Below are 17,386 nucleotides of genomic sequence, written 5' to 3' on the forward strand. Positions count from 1 at the left end.
CCACTTTACATCATTACATTGTTGCTGAAGCTTGTCATCAAGAAAAACTCAACACCAAGTATAAAGGTAAGAAAAAATTTATTATATTTTTCATATAGTCCAAATTTCGAATACAGCACAAAATGTCCTCCACATCAGTTAATTAACGGAATTAACTTCTCCAATTCAGCTGTAACGTTTCGTAATGTTTCTTCAATTTTTTTTTTATCTCTAATTAAGCCAGCCCTCTTATGGAGGAGTTCTTTATGGCGCCCCTTTAGGATCCTCCTACAAATGTGAAACACAAATTCTTAGTCTAGTCAGTTTAAAATTATCTTATTGTGATGAAAAAAACGACATGGGGCACAAGATATTACAACATTATGAATGCCCTTTTCTCAAATGTATACATCAAATTAGCAAATTGACATAACAGAGTGATCTGTTCATAATACAAAAGAAATAACATGAACAACAATAAACAAAAAAGAAATTGAAAATAAAAAGAGAAAACATAACTTGGGTACAGTCTCACAATAGTAGATTCTGAAATATAAGATGATTAAACCTCACTAGTCTTAATGCATTTATACACATTTTCAAATATAATATCCGTTCATTTTATGATCGGGATTACTTGATAGTAATACATCTTATAAAGTAATTTGATGTTTTTTTAATGTTCAAAGTTTCAGTTAAGAGATATTCTACCATGTTTGCTATGTAACGCCGGTTTTGATTGGTTTAAAACCATGTATTATTTTCCAATAACCCACGCTCGTGCCAATAATACACGGTCGTGAGTCATGGCTATCAGAATTTTAAATATCTAATATTCACCCGTTTCATAAAAGGTTACTATAGCCGAGTGGGCTAATGGGTTAGTCTTTCAATACATTTTTATCACGACGCGAGTTCGAATCCTACGGAGGCCCCCCTTTTTTTCTTTTTCTTTTCTTTTTTTTTTATCCTTTTTTTTCTTAAATTTTCAAAATCAATGCCATATGATAGATGCTCTTGATCGTAGTACTGTATTGCCTGTATATTTCAACAACAAATAATACAATACTCAAGAAATAAGGTTTTCCCGGGGGTTTCTTTGCTGCTTTTCTATTAGAAAGAGGTCGATCTCAGAACTAAACAGTACATGGTAGAATAGAAATAATCAACTTTGACTCGTGTATTGTTGCAGGATATACAACTCGGACTCGGATATTTTGCAATTTTAATTAATAACTCAGGCCTGTGGCCTTCGTTATCAATTTAATTGCAAAATATCCTCGTCCTCGTTGTATATCCTGCAATAATACACGAATCATCGTTAATTATTTCTTAAATAATTTGATAATGCAGTGATATGAATATAAAATTTACTTACTGCTGGTATTGTTGAGGGGATTCATCTTCATCTTCAATTAAGATGATTGATGCAGAAGCGTTCTGTTGTTTGGGAGTTGACGTCTCCCTGGCGACAATACTGTCGCTCCATTCTATGGATTCACTACAAAAAAAATGAAATCAAGTTATAATAAAATTGAGTTTTGGAAAATACAAAATCAATAACCAGACTAAATCTAACATTGATTGGTTGATTTTATTAGTTGATCTGATAGTTTGATAAAGGAATCTTTTAAATGATGAAAAAAGAACCTTTCAAACGGACCGACACCAGAGGTATTTCCCTGATGGTCCAGGTCCCCAAATTCCTCCACGACTTTAACCAATTGGGTGTCGGTTATTTGGCTAGCCATTTTAAATTTGATGTTGGCAGTACGTTTTAGAAAAAAAGACTGGGCTGGTGGAAAGATGATTGCTAGTTTTATCATTGTCACGTATAGTTAATTGATAGAATTACATTGAGCCAATCAATTTGCACGATTTTTTGGAGGAAAATGATTCTAGGCTTTCATCAGAATTTGCTATCCCGATCCGTTGATTTTATCGAATCTATTCATTTTGTAAGGATTTTTCGGAGGGAAGGAAATTCATTCGTTAATCAGAATCCGATTTTCTTATCATATAGCATCGATAGAATTTCGTGGGAAGCAATTTGCATCGTTGTTTTTTTTTTCTTTTTGAAGTGAAACAAGTTTATTCTTCTATTAATATCTGATTTTATTATCGTGATATATTCATTGATAGCATTTTATTGAAATCAGTCATTTTGTTAGGTTTTGTTTTTGTTAGGGAAGCGCGTTTATTCGTTTCATCAGAATGTTTTCAATACAATGAATTGAGGCATAGTACCAATTACCCTGTTCTTTTAAAAAAGATTCCACCCTAAACATTATACTCTTATCTATTATGGTTATTAGGACAACGTGTGTGTCTCTACTCAGCTCGAAAATGACCTCGTAATTTGGTCGAGGAGGTCATATTGGACAGTATCGCGGTCTACGGTCACCCTCAACGCTTCGCGTTCTATAAACAAATTGATATGTATAACTCTGGAAAAGTTCAGTTTTCATCAAGTTGATGATTAGAAGAGACAACTTTTCAGAAAGGCAGAATGTAGCTATTGTTTTCTCACTTCCTGGCGAACACTTATGTATACGGAAAAATGTCACATACCTCATTCACACCTGATTTGTGGCAAAACAGATCATCACACATCTAGGTATCAGTTTCATTTTACCGTTGATTAGTGAGGACATTCGCATAGATGTGAGGACATTCGCATAAATAGATAAATATAAATGACATGATGGTTTCCAGTCGATCTTACTTTGGGGTCAAAAAAGGAAAATAACACACAGGTTATCAGTTTGTGTCCCCCCCACCACACCTTAATTAGACAGGACAAGCGTTGAGAGAAAAAAACAAATGAAAAATAAAACAAGCAAGTTTCCTAAATTTCAGTCATTCCAAGATGTTTGGTCAAACTCTTCTGGTCAGTTTGTTCATCGCATGCTCCGCTTGCCCTACGGCAAGACTATATTGCAAAAGCATCCGTACTGTGTGGGACTGCAGGGAAACTCGATGTACCTGCATAATACTACGGACTAACGGGACAGAGTTTGCCGGACATACCCTACAAAGGGTAGTCTCCTACCGGTATGTCGATATCTTTTTTCAATCGGAGGAGCATTTTGTTAATTTCAAATGTGGAGAAGGAGTGAGCCTGCATCTCCCCGGAAAAAATGAGAGACATTGTGGTAGGTAGAAAATGTTCATTTGTCATATGATGGAATATATATATATTTTAAACAACGATGTACTGATATGGAGTAAAGATAAAAAGATGATAAAGAGAATACATCACTCCCTAAAAGTTCATGAATGTATCTGTCTCTATGGTAATTATAACTTCCTTGCTCTCATTAATCTAATTGAATAATACGTATATACCCCCAACATTTATTTGTTTGGATTTTACTTTAAATGGCCCTAATGGATACACGCAATTTTTATTAATTTATACATATGTTGAAAATAATTCTCTGCATATCTGTTACAGATTCATTAAAAACTCAAGTCACCGGTAACAACACCGCCTCCCCCACCAAAGCTAGAACCGCCGCTCCAGCCTCCCCCACCACAGCTAGAACCACCGCTCCCACTTCTCCTACCCTGGCCCTGACACACAAGGTATGTCTTGTATGATTTTCATACCATTTGATTTTTCATGTTGTCAATTAAAAATCAATTAATTAAAAAAATAATAAGATGATGATGATGATGCTAACATGTCAGTTAAAAGTTTATAATAACTATCAATGTTCAGTTTTTGATAACGAATAATCAAAAAAATGGTAGAGGTTATATCTTACCCCTTTTTTATTTTATTTTTTCTATTTCAGATTTCCTCATAGCCGTGTCCTTTAATGGTATGCTGGGAGGTATGTTGATCATTGGTATCACCATACGCATTGTCTGCTATGTGCGACGCAACAGACGGTACCGTCATTCATCGTCATCATCATTTGATGAAACGACCTTCATCACTAATTTGACTTCCGCATCAACCCCACGACATCTGTTATCACAATATAGAGGATCCCCACAAATGGGTGCGAGAGCTGTCATGGCGAACAGGTCCGTGTCATCCCCGACTTTAAGTTTGATCCCCCTCCATCCTCTGCGTTCAGCATCATCTCCTCCCCCGTCAACACCACCAACCCCTCATCGTCCTCGAACACGACAGATGACTCGGGTTTTGAATATGTAACGATGTTTCTTGTTTGATTTGTAAAATAAAACTGTTAAAAATGAAAACTCTAGGTGTTGTTTTTATTGGAAGAATGAAAAAAAAGAAAACTTCAATGCATCCTGTACTTGAAGTAATGTCTATTACTTTCTACTAGATCTGAGACACCTTATTGTAGTGTCTCTAATGAAAACATTCCCAATTAAACTTTTTTTCAGAATGCACTAAAGTTGATCGAAGGATCAAGAATGATTAAATCAATTTACTGGACGATAGTAACCTCGGGACACGTGCTATTTTAAAAATGACAGACTACCGTAAGGCCAATTGTAGAGACAAAAAAATGTATGTAAAGCTTATTGTCTATCATTGACAATTAAGATTTAACAGTGGGCATCAGCGAAGTCATATTTTTAATATAAAAAATAAACAACATTGACAGAGATAGAGATAAAATCAAATAAACATCAAATATCAATCACCAACATTACAAGCAGATGACAAGAACTAATAACAAACGCCATCGTAGTCAAGCTAAGAATTAACATTGAGTTGTTATCATCTCGCAGTGTAGCCGAAGACTGGCACACCAGGCGAGGTTATGTGTGCTAAACTTCATTCATAAAACACCGCGGCAGAGTGTAAACAAAACGTTCCCACACACAACACACATGTGTAAATTACGTGTACTGAACCATCGATGAAATCACAGAGTTGTGTCCCCCTTGAATAGAGTGTTGACAGAAAACATTTCCTATCTTTTCAGATGTCTGACAAATTCATGTGCTCATGGTGTAGACTGAATGACTTCGGATCATCTGATGTGTACAGGGAACATGAAAATATGCATTTCAATATGGATTTTATGAATGGCATTCAGAGAGAGTACTTGTGCTCTTTTTGTCCTTGGGGACACTTCATGGATTATGAAGAATATGGTAACCACGAAGCGGCTCACAATAACATCAGAGCAATCAGTCACACCGAAACGACAGAAAACCTTTCTACCAAAGACACCTCACCAAACTGTATCGTCGACAGAGGGTCCCAATCAAAACCTGATTTTACCAGCTCTCGCGGGACCCAGTCATATTCAGTCCCCAGAGCGTAAAACTCGTCCTGACTTTTTCTCAAAGTCTGTGGATGCTTCACAGTCAGGAGACGGGGAAACAGCACAAAACACCTTAAACTACGACTTTTTTAAAATAAAAGAACGGACATTTAAAAATACCGTCAAAGATGTACATTATAAGGTAGTATTAACTAACAATAAAAACGGCGGTAAGATATCTACCATGCTAACACAGTTAGAGAAAATGTTTAATAATGTTATTGAACACGCTTCAAAAATCGGACCTAGGGCGTGTCATTGAATGAAAGTTTCAGTGTGGACGTCGGAACATTGGATTCCGGAGGATTTTTACTAAAAGACTGGACAGATATCAAGAAGTCTTCTACTTTTTAATAAATTAACAAAATACTGAATGGAGCCATGTGAACCAATCGTTTCGGACGATTTTTGGAGGAAAACAATTTTATTCGTTCATCAGAATCGTTCAGATTAATACATGGGTAGTTGATCAATGAGAATATCTGTATCTTACAATGATCAATGTATTTTAACAACTAAGACAGGGTCGTGCAGAGATAAGGCCGATGACCTCAAATTAGGTCATCTCAGGTGGTCTCTGGCCAGTAGGTATTTTATTACGGAGCAAATAATTACAAATTGATATTTCATTAACGTGTTGATAACGGAGAGAAAAATGTCAGCACAGAGAGATAAGGTGAGGTCCATGGTCACCTCAGCCCTTCACGTTATATAAATAAAATGATATGAATAATTCTGAAAATGTTCAAGTTTCATCAAGTTGTTGATTAGGAGAGACAGCATCACAGAGAGACAGGATGTACCTATTGTATCACACTTTCTGGCAAACGCTTATGTATACAGAAAAATGTCACAAAGGGCATAAGGTTAATTTTACGTCGAAATAGTGTCAGCATTCACATGGTTTATCAAAATACACATAGCGGATGAGGAGGCTCTCTAATTTAGGGGTTCAAAATGAAACAACGCACAGGTTATCAGCTATTGTCCACCACATGATTAGACAGGACATTCACTGAAAGAAGAACAAATAAATAAATCTGAGAGTGTCATCTGAAGGAAACAAAAACGAAAACACTTTCTAAATTTTTAATCATTCCGACAAAAATCCTCCACGATGCGTTTGGCTTTATTTGCGGTGTTTTTCGCTATCTTCTTAGCATTACACAACTGCACACCTATTTGCCCTCCCTTCAGAAGGATTAATGTTAAAACAAGTTTCCTTTTTATTATAGGCACTACATTTCAGACGCATTGTTCCACATCCTTTACATTCAGTTTTAGGCCTTATGTCACCATTGTCAATACAAAGTTCACATGTAGTGTGGGCGATCACCAAGTTTGGTGTATGTTGGTTTTTACTACAGTAGCTCTGGTTACAATTAGAGCAGCGCAAACAAGCTTGACAAGGGTCTTTGTCGTCTCTACATACTTTACAGTCGGGGTCACGTAGTAAAGAGTAACCACGCTTACATGTTATGATGTCTGGCTCCCGGCACTGGTGACTCAATGTGACTGGCTCCCGGCACTGGTGACTCAATGTGACTGGCTCCCGGCACTGGTGACTCAATGTGACTGGCTCCCGGCACTGGTGACTCAATATGACTGGCTCCCGGCACTGGTGACTCAATGTGACTGGCTCCCGGCACTGGTGACTCAATGTGACTGGCTCCCGGCACCGGTGACTGAATGTGACTGAGTCCAGGGAACACATATTTCCTTTGCACCCCATTCATAAAATCGATATTAAAATGAGTGTTCTCGTGCTCACTGTAGTCTTCATAGTCAACAAAAGTAAGCCAGGAGCAGATGAATTTGCTGGTCATCTGAAAATAAATAAATGTTTTCCTTCAAAATTCTACTCAAAGGGGCAAAACTCTTAGGATCTCATTGAGGTCTTAGTAGGCATACCTTACACGTGTGTACGAGCGTGTGGGACGAATGTTTACAAAATTGTTGTGAATGAAATGCCTTACCCTGTCCAGATAGTGATAACATTCTACTACGCTGTATAAATAAATCGACCGGTCAGAATTACCTTAAAATCTCTGTACTTGATTCGTAAAGTCAGTTTTCTTTTATACGACCTTTAATCGTGAAGTCAAGTGAGCTTAACAGTCATTCTCTGTACATTTTTCTGAATAATGAATGTTGTTGACTGCACTAACTATTCCACTGAACATTTTGGACTGATTGGAAAAGTGGAAAAATTGCTCGTTATAGTTTTCCAGTTGACACTATCAGTAATATTTATTTGCTCTTCTTTCAGTGATTGTCCTGTTTGATAAAGGTACGACATGGACTGATAACATACGGGTCATTTTGGTCTAGTGATTCTATTAGGTGCGATAACAGCATTGTCCAAATAGAAATAGTAGCGTCTACACCTAAATATAGTGATATTATAGTGATCTCGGATGACGATCAATCACCAGAGAAAAATTCAGTAAAACGTTTGATGAATATTAATCTCGATGAGGTATGATACATATGGTGCGCAATGAACAAGTGTTTTAGATCACCACGTTGACGCAGTCTAAAAACAGCACATTTTAAAGACCTCATATATGTATGCGTTTATTCGATGCTTAAATATATATTACATGTATGCTCGAACTCGTGTCAGGTATACGTTAGTCAACACATGTGTAATATGTATTTCTGAATCACAATGACTTGAATATTACATGAGAATAAATTACAAAAAGTATAAATTACTATAGCAGACATGAAAGCCGCACATAACAAATATGTATATTCATCGTGTATTCAGCATATAACCAATATGTTTCCAAGTTACTTAACAGTTCATTTTGTTTTTTTTTGTAGGAATATTCTACTTAACAGGAAAGAAGACCTGTTGAGTAAAAAGGAGTCATTGATGAAGGAAAAGCATAATGTGGAAAGAAAGTTATGTGAAGTTGAAAAGGAACTGAAACAGCTCATGTATTTGCTGTGATAAAAAAAACTATTAATTTTACCTGTAAACAGAAGGATAATAAAAAAAAACACGTACCTTGATATTTTCTTGATTTGTTTTTTTTTCTTATGACAGTCTTCAACAGTAAATGGTGAACTCGAATGATTTCAGCAGTAATTTGTGATGAATTAAAATGTTCAGTGAAAACACATAAAATGGAGTGTTGCTAAATCCGTCAATGCTAAGTCTAAGGTGAAATTTAGGAACCGTGTTCTTTCTTGACAAAGATGCAATGATGTGTACAACGTTTTATACAAATGCTTTTATAATTGACACATGCTAGCTTATAATATCGTGCATAGTGCCATAGTAATAACACCAACATAAGCTGATTGGTCAACGGTTTTCATTTTTTGTTTTAATTCAAACCCTAAGGTCGTTATGAGTATCGAGTATTTCCATCCACAGTTCTATTTTAATCAAGTAAAAAAATGTTTTTTTTCCCTAGGGGTCACACGCTAAATTCAGCCCAGATACATGGTCTATTTTTGAAACGCCAGGTTTTTCCCTACTGACCTCATTTGTTTTCCCGATCAATTACCTCTAACACCTGTGCGTCCCCCTAACAAAAATTCCATACCCCTATTTAAATCGATAACAATAGACATTTAAATCAATAACAATAGATTCCTGTAGGATCTGTACGCACAACTTGACCAAGCAGATTTAACTCAACATGTGTTTATTCAGCCATCTTGTTATACACTATCCCAGAATACTTCTGGGCGGATAACTCTACATAGATTGTACGCTGACCGTACTAAGTGTTATATAAGACTGTTGGAGTTATCTCCCTTGACTAGAATATAATCTATTATCACGATACTACAATTCCCTTTGATGTATTGTCTATACCAATAGTCTATAGAAATCGAACAATAGGTCCATTGAATTTAAACAATAGATTCTTTTGTTTTCTTTTGTGTAACATCGTTACAGACATACATGCTGTTAATGAACGCAACTTTGTGATTTCGTTGAGTGTTCCTTACACATAGCGAACACGTGTGCTGGGTGTGTGACGTTTGTTCACAATTTTCTGTGGTGTTTTATGTGTAACGGGAACGGATTTTGCGAGTTATGTACCTTTGTTTGAGAGTTGTGTCCCTTAGTAGAAGTATGTATTTGTGTATGTATGAGAGAATTTTGTTAAATTATAAGTTGAATTATAGATTGTGAGTGAAACTCTATGTTATCAGAATGTATGATATATGTAGTATGAGAGTATGTGTTAGTTTGGAAATATGTGCGAGTAATTTCTGTCTCACCTTCGACCTCGAACGTGAATATCATCGCCATTCGCTCCCAAGTACCACTACGTCGCTCAAGGATCTAGTCGGGAGAAGACACGGTATTGTATTGTCCTAAAAAAGGAGGGTTTATTAAAATCCTGGTTTAAAGCATCGGACAAGCAGAAGAAAGTGAACTTATTAACGTTAACAGTTTTTTAATGGAAATAATTCATAACGATGCAACATACAACATCACCATAACTAATGAGGATAAACAGGTTTAGCTAAATATTAATTGGTCATACGCAAGGTGTTAACGGAAGGAATAAGACGTCAGAGGCGATGAAGACTACTTGCTTTATTATAACACATATTCTATAGAAATTATTTGATACGGCTAGAGCAAGGATATTGATACCAAAGTCACAATATGACGCCATCATCTTAAAACCAGGCGATTTATCGGATAGCATGAGCTACCCTAAAGATGACGTCATTTCATCCAATGTTATACCGTCTGACGAAATGAATAAGTCCACGACAAAATGCATTGTAGAATTAACCAACCTTTCTAACACAGACAGAAGCTCCGATAGGACGAAGAATGAAGTCACCCCCACCCGATGAGATGAATGTCGATACGTCCAGTGTACAATCAACCAATGGGAAGGATCGGTTCGTCCCCCTCAAGAGTACCACACCTATACAAAACAAAAACCAAACGGAGATTGTTATCTTTGAGATATGAAATCTAATGAGAGTCGTATCAGAGGGGATGAATGAGAACCGTGGCTCTACAATAGTTTGACGATTTAAATACTGAATTCAATATCTAGTGGAGACGAACAAGCTATAGAAAGTGTCAGAAAATTTTGAAAGATATAGTGGATGATGTTGTTGTTCTAATAAAAACAAACTGAAGACACATGAAAACTCATTATCAACAGTTTAGGCGTGCTACATGTGGTAGAGTCTGTAATGACTCCAGTTATCTGAAAAGACGTGTAAATGATTAATTAGAAATGTTGCGTATAAAACACGATTTTCAGAAGCAAATGTGATTTGAAAGCACACATGAACAAAATTGTCGATAAATGTATACTATGTCAACAAAGTATTTACCTCAAATGAATTCATACATAAAACATGTTTATAATCAAAGGGCCAAAGGCCCTGAGAAACGTCAGGGTCTGAGGTCATATAATAAGAAATTTAAAATTGGATTTTATAGTCAGACAGCTACATTTGTATCAGATGAAATGTCTTTAATCTGGTTATTCCTATTATATATATATTCAAGAAAACATGTACATGTATAACATATTTATCTGTTGACAACTTTCCCTGTTTCTTTAATGCTTGTGGAAGATTGTTGATATACTCCTGGATCAGTAAAGCTGCTTGTAAACTTTGAAAAAAATCAACTGAACGACAAATCGGTCTACACAGCCTAAGTTTTTTAATTTTATGTATACAATAAGATGTTAATTAGGCCTAGCAAACATCTATTTTATGACCCCTAGTAACATATTTGAACTCCGATAGAAAATTGCGGTCGCATTGTCTGACGAGACATATCCAGTTTTGACATCAACGCCAGTACATCAGTCACGGATCATAATCATTAGATTCTTTTCAAATAAACAAATAAAAACCTTGTTTAATAAAATCCTCACAAAAAACGGCAAAGTAGTTTGTTTCAACTTGCCTTCAATTTCTGGTGATATTCATTGCGTATTCTAGCGACATACAAATGAATATGGAACTGCGAACGGTCGTAGGTTTAGTTATATTAGACAAAACCGCCATTTTGTCCGATTAGTGATGAGTCACGTGACAGCTGAAGTTATCTTGTGGAATGCTCGGGTGCATTTGACTACGTATATAGGGTTGGTTTTAGGCTTATATAAAATGTTCCTGCATATAAACTAAGGATGAACATATGAGTCTAAGACATGTGGATAGTTTCTCTGTGAATGCATGTAAATTTCCACGACGATCAGACTGATTTATTTTTACTTTTGTTTTCAAGGCAGGATCGAGACAGAACTACGTAATCCTACGCCAACAAAATTACATATACTGACGAGGAAAATGTTTATATTTAGTCTCTAAAATAGTCTAGAGCACCAAACATTCATATTCAATTCTAAATAATTGCAGTAAACACGGTTAACATCAGTTAAATCGAGTCAATAATTGCTATCAAAATAGGAACTATATTAGGCTGTGGGTGTATATATCATTTGTATGACAGAAAAGAGGAATTGTTAGTCGGAAACAAAAGTGTCACGAACAACATTTTCCCACCACGACTATAAGGACTCCCACAACTAAATAATTTACTATAAGTTATTACTAGTGTCCCAATCCCTTTATTCGCTCGTTTGAAGTTCAAATGATGTGAAAGTTATATCAAATTAAAGTTTGAAGTTTTTTCTATCGGATAAATGTTGTTATTGCATAGGTTTGATGGCATATAAGAGTTCACGGGTACTCGGAAGACAGTAACCCTGACATTAACAGTACAATGGGGAACCCCTACCTGTGGAATTCCCGCCTGTTTACACCTCGAATCCTACGCCATTCTATTTTCATTAGTAGTGTATATTTTTGATTTTCCAAACCTCAAGACCCTACACTTTATTCTCGTGAATAGAAAGTACTCATTTCATATATTAATTACTCGGGAAAACAGCTACAAACCTAAGAAACACATTTTTCCTCGGAGACTTGGTTCACGTGAAACACCAGCTGATTGGCTGATTTAGTTGTGCGAGTCCTATAACGGCAGGTATGACAAGTCGTTTTAACATTTAATCCCATTTCCTCTTAAGGTACAATATACTTTTTACATTAAGGTAAAAAGACTTTTTTGCATTATGTTTTATTTCACTTAAGTGAAAAGGAATTTTACTTAAGTGAAATCAATTTTATTCATCTTAAGGGGAAATCTTTTTCACTTAAGTGAAATAAAACATAATGCAAATGCTGTTGTGGAGTAAATCGGATACCCACTCTTATGAATCAGATATGGACTAGTCCATCTATTGACCAAGCATTGAGTGTTTAATTTCTTACCAATTCGAGTCCTTTTCTCTACTTCATTTGTTGTTAGTAAAATCAATACTATTTCCCATATGATTTACTTTCACTTATGTTTAATTTCCATTAAATATATGTTTTATTTATTTCCATTATGATAAGTGATAAGAACGTGTCAAAGTTAAAGTTTACTCACACTGTTTCTTAGTTGACGGGTCCAAGGGGAGGGTTCATTCCATTATACCATGGGGTGGAAAGGAGGACAGAGTGACTTTATGGACATATGGTCAGTTGTATTTACCTTAAGATGAAAAGAATTTCACTTAAGGGACAAGTATTTTGAATTATGTCTGCATATAGTTTTTTTCCCACTTAAGTGAAATTCTTTTTGCCTTAAGAGATATTAACATTTATTTGCATTATGTTTTATTTCACTTGAGTGAAAAAGAATTTCACTCAAGTGAAATTCTTTTCACCTTAAAGTGAATAAATTATTTGCATTGTTTTTTTCACTTAAGTGAAATTCTTTTTTCACTTAAATGAAAAAAAAACATCCCCTTAAGAGGAAATGGGATTAAATGTTAAAACGGCTTGCCATAGGCATCCTGACATTAAAAACTATTCATACTTGTCCATTTTTAGTTTATATTTTAATGTTACATTGAATTGTTTCTGCAATCGAAAATATCCATGTTGCCCATTTTTTTAGTTTAATTTTGTTTTAAATGTTTTGTATTTCATTGCTTTGAATTCAATTTGTTTGTTGTGATTTTGACTGTGATATAATTGTGGTCAAATCAATAATACGCATTTAAGTGTTTTTATATGATTATATAATTAATTACTAAATAAATATTTCAATATACTAATTGTCTTATATCAATGTTCAAATATCAATTTCAATGTTTCACTAGATATCTTTATATGATTTAATACCTATCTTTAACTAGATATATCGTGTGATTAAGTACAGAATTTTAACTAGATATTTATATACAATGTATGATTTGATACCTATCTTTAACTAGATATTTTGTGTGATTAAGTACCGATTTTTAACTAGATATTTTATGTGATATTACACAATGTTTAACATGACATCTTTATGTGATTTACACCGATGTTTTAGATGTTTGATGTGAGTTTACACCGATGTTTGCATAGATATTTTACCCGATCTGACTTGAAAAGGTATGGGGTCGCCTTTCTGACCACGTGGGTTTCTCCCGGGTACTCCGGTTTCCCCCCACAGTAAGACCCATATCGCGTGCCTCCATCATGGCCAACAAGCGTGGTTAATATAAGTCGATATCATTTGTTTCGCAACTCTTGTTTACATTTAAGGATATATTTTATGTGATTTTACATCAATGTTTACGGATGTATTTTGTGATTTAACATCAATTTACATCAATATTTAAGGATGCATTTGTGATTTTACATCAATGTTGAAGGATATATTTTAAGTAATTTACACAATTGTATACAAACATGTTATTGCAATAGTTGAATTTGTATATGAAGTGTCAAAATATATGTTAGTTTTGTTTACTATTGTTTTTTCATTAATCTATGTAAGTATCCCGTTTTCAAAAGAAAATACTGGTGCCGATTCCACAAATGACAAGATTATCGTTTGGGAAGAGATCAAGACAATATACATTGTACCTATGGACTTCAAGCATATGATATATATTCCTTATAAACCATCAACATGCTGAGTAAGTACAAAATGAAAAAATAGCTTACCTTTGCAGATCTCATGATTATCCTTAAGTTGAATTTCTATTACATCAACGATTACTTTACAAGAGTCACTTCTAATATCGTGAATAAACAAAACAAATAGCACTTAAGATGCTTCCGTGTATGTCTGTGTGAAATGCATTTGCAGTCGTCATCCATGGTGGTATAACGATAGATTTTCAAAAATCTTTCATATCCTGGGGAACACATTGGTGTAGTACATCTTCCGTCCATTGTGGATTAAATAGTGAACCTTAAGCACCCTACACATCGACTCTATACAAGTTTGGGGTGAAATACGGGTTAGATTGAATACCATTGTTAACGTTGACCTTCAATACCTGTGACCGGTTCGGGGTTGTATAGGGTGGAACAGTGACTGACTTTACACTGTTTATCTTTAGGTTTCATCGTTAGGGTAATTACAGGACTCAGCTCGTACCTGGACGTGCGGGTAGGATTACAGTATGTCTCTTCACTAGATGACAATGAGACCCTGTCACTGTGATGCTTGTTGATTAATCACTAGATGTCACGTTTTCTTATCGCAAACACATGGGGTAGGCGCGGACGTAGGTCACAAAAAATAAATGTAAGATAAAAAAAATAAGGTCCGCGCCTACCCCCTTATGATCGCAAACCGATACCTGTACTTCGTAAATACATGATAATGACGGATCTTTCTATCGTGCCGATCAGGATGAAATACTATACCTAGACTTCGTCTGTTCACTACAAGTCACTTGTCTCACAGAGCAGCGTTAAATAATTTGTCTTCTTTAGAAAAATAATGGGTCACTTTATTGTGAGCCAAAAGGGGACACAAAACTGAAAATGTTCAAACTAACAGAGCTTATCAAAAGTATGGACTAATTGTTGGATAAATATAACACAATCTAATTAAAATCTAGATGGTCATTCTCACTACGTTCATGTAACGTAGTGAGAATGACCATCTAGATTTTAATTAGATTGAATATAACATATCTTAAGTCTGTATTTTTGTACTTTCTTTATGTCTATTTACATGTAGACCTCTTTCTGAAAACATCAAGTGAGTGAGTTGTGACCTCCATCTGACCTTGAGGTCGTCCATGGTGCCCAGTCTCTTAGCTACAGACTTGAAATGTTCCTCTGTAGTGTTAAGTAACACGTAGCGCCTTGCGGTATTTCTTACAGCCAGAAGCTACTTAACTGTTAAAAGTGTTGAATTTCGTTACAATTTTCCTCGTAGTTATTATAGATTGAAGTGTATTTTATTGTCGCTGTCACTTCACCTATCAGTACAAAAATGCAGTTTTCACGAATCAGTATGAAATGTAGTATTTCACCAATCAGTATACAATGAAGTATTTCACCAATCAGTATAAAATGTAAAATTTCAATTATAGTTTTTCGGGTATCAGTAGAAAATGAAGTATTTCTGCAATTTCTATGAAATGTAGTATTTCGGCAGTCAGTGTAAAATGTAGTATTTCACGGATCAGTAGAACATGTAGTATTTCTCCAATTAGTATCAAATGTATTATTTCACCAATCAGTATCAAATGAAGTATTTCACCTATCAGTATCAAATGTAGTATTTCAACAATCAGTATCAAATGTAGTATTTCACCAATCAGTATCAAATGTAGTATTTCACCAATCAGTGTTAAATGTAGTATTTCACTCACCAGTATAAAATGAAGTATTTCACCAATCACTAAAAAATGTAGTATTTCACAAATCAGTGTTAAATGTAGTATTTCACTCACCAGTATAAAATGAAGTATTTCACCAATCACTAAAAAATGTAGTATTTCACCAATCAGTATCAAATGTAGTATTTCATCAATCAGTATCGAATGTAGTATTTCATCAATCAGTATCAAATGTAGCATTTCACCAATCAGTATCAAATGTAGTATTCACCTATCAGTATCAAATGTAGTATTTCATCAATCAGTATAAAATGAAGTATTTCACCAATCACTAAAAAATGCAGTATTTCACTAATCAGTATAAAATGTAGTAATATTGTATTTCTCAAATCAGTATAAAATGTCGTATTTAATATTCATGTATCAGTATAAAATGTAGTATTTCACCAAAAACCAACTGTTCATTTCACATCAACCACACAACGTTTCATCAAGAACTAATATAGATAGAATAGCACCCACTCCTATAGAAACCAGTCATACATCTCACATTGGGTCTTGATATCTGTCAGAAGACACAGTATTAGTCAGATTATATACGGGCATCATCATCATCATCATCATCACATCACTATTTAACAGCAAATAGTGATGTGATGATGATGATGATGATGATGGATGATGATGATGATGATGGTGGTGATGATGATGATCATGATCATGATGATGATCATGATGATGATGATGGATGATGATGATCATGATGATGAAGATGATCATGATGATGATGATGATGATGATCATGATGATGATGAGCATGATGATGATGAGCATGATGGCAATGACGACGACGACGACGATGATGATGTGGTGATGATAATTGTTAAATGATGATGACAGTAGTGTGCAGGATGATATGTTACAATTATTGACTGTTAATGATGATATATGTGTTTGGAAAATAAAAAAAAATATTTGAAAAAAAAACTGTTGGAAAATAGTATCATTTAATTAATTTTATTTGATTAACATGCTCTTCGATCGTCTGTCTTTCCTCAAACTGATGTGATGGTAATACTAGCAAGCATTACAATTTGACAAAAGTTACTCAAATCAGTTCTCAAATCTTAACAAGAGATCCCAGAGAGATCTTGGCGCCCACCATTGAATGACCTTTATCAACCAACTGAAAGGCTGATCTTTTCTCTACTTTTCCCTTTTTTCTATCTTCTTTCAAGCATATGATAATATCATCTTCTAACATGCAATATGCAAAACTAAGGGGAGTCCACAAATGAAATGAAAAGATTCCTTCAGCACTTTCAGAGAAATGGCAAACTAACAAACTTTAATTGTAGAAATCCAAGATGGTCAGCTGTCGGCTACATTGTCTTCTGATTTGTTCAAAAATGCAATGCGCACAAGTATGGAAGTGAGAAAGATCCCTTCAGTACTTTCTGAGATCTAGCGATAAACATCAAATGTCAAAATCCAAGATGGGCACCT

At 34.9% G+C, this 17,386-nt stretch overlaps 1 protein-coding gene across 2 annotated transcripts; it reads right to left on the bottom strand.

The window, feature by feature from the left end:
• Positions 1-61: 61 nt before the first annotated feature.
• LOC117315074 lies at positions 62-14,675 on the bottom strand. Of its 2 annotated transcripts, XM_033869213.1 has the most exons (6): positions 14,244-14,675; positions 10,017-10,150; positions 9,486-9,581; positions 6,711-7,063; positions 1,358-1,480; positions 62-267 (listed from the first exon to the last, which is right to left on the bottom strand). In XM_033869213.1, exons 4-6 carry the CDS (start codon positions 7,061-7,063, stop codon positions 135-137), a joined length of 609 nt encoding a protein of 202 aa, XP_033725104.1. In that variant the 5' UTR covers positions 9,486-9,581; positions 10,017-10,150; positions 14,244-14,675; the 3' UTR covers positions 62-134. The 2 variants fall into 2 exon arrangements, 1 of the variants encoding a protein (XP_033725104.1); XR_004529677.1 differs by lacking the exon at positions 6,711-7,063.
• Positions 14,676-17,386: the final 2,711 nt, after the last annotated feature.

The sequence above is a fragment of the Pecten maximus genome, chromosome 17 (assembly GCF_902652985.1).
Source record: "Pecten maximus chromosome 17, xPecMax1.1, whole genome shotgun sequence".
Taxonomy (NCBI): domain Eukaryota; kingdom Metazoa; phylum Mollusca; class Bivalvia; order Pectinida; family Pectinidae; genus Pecten; species Pecten maximus.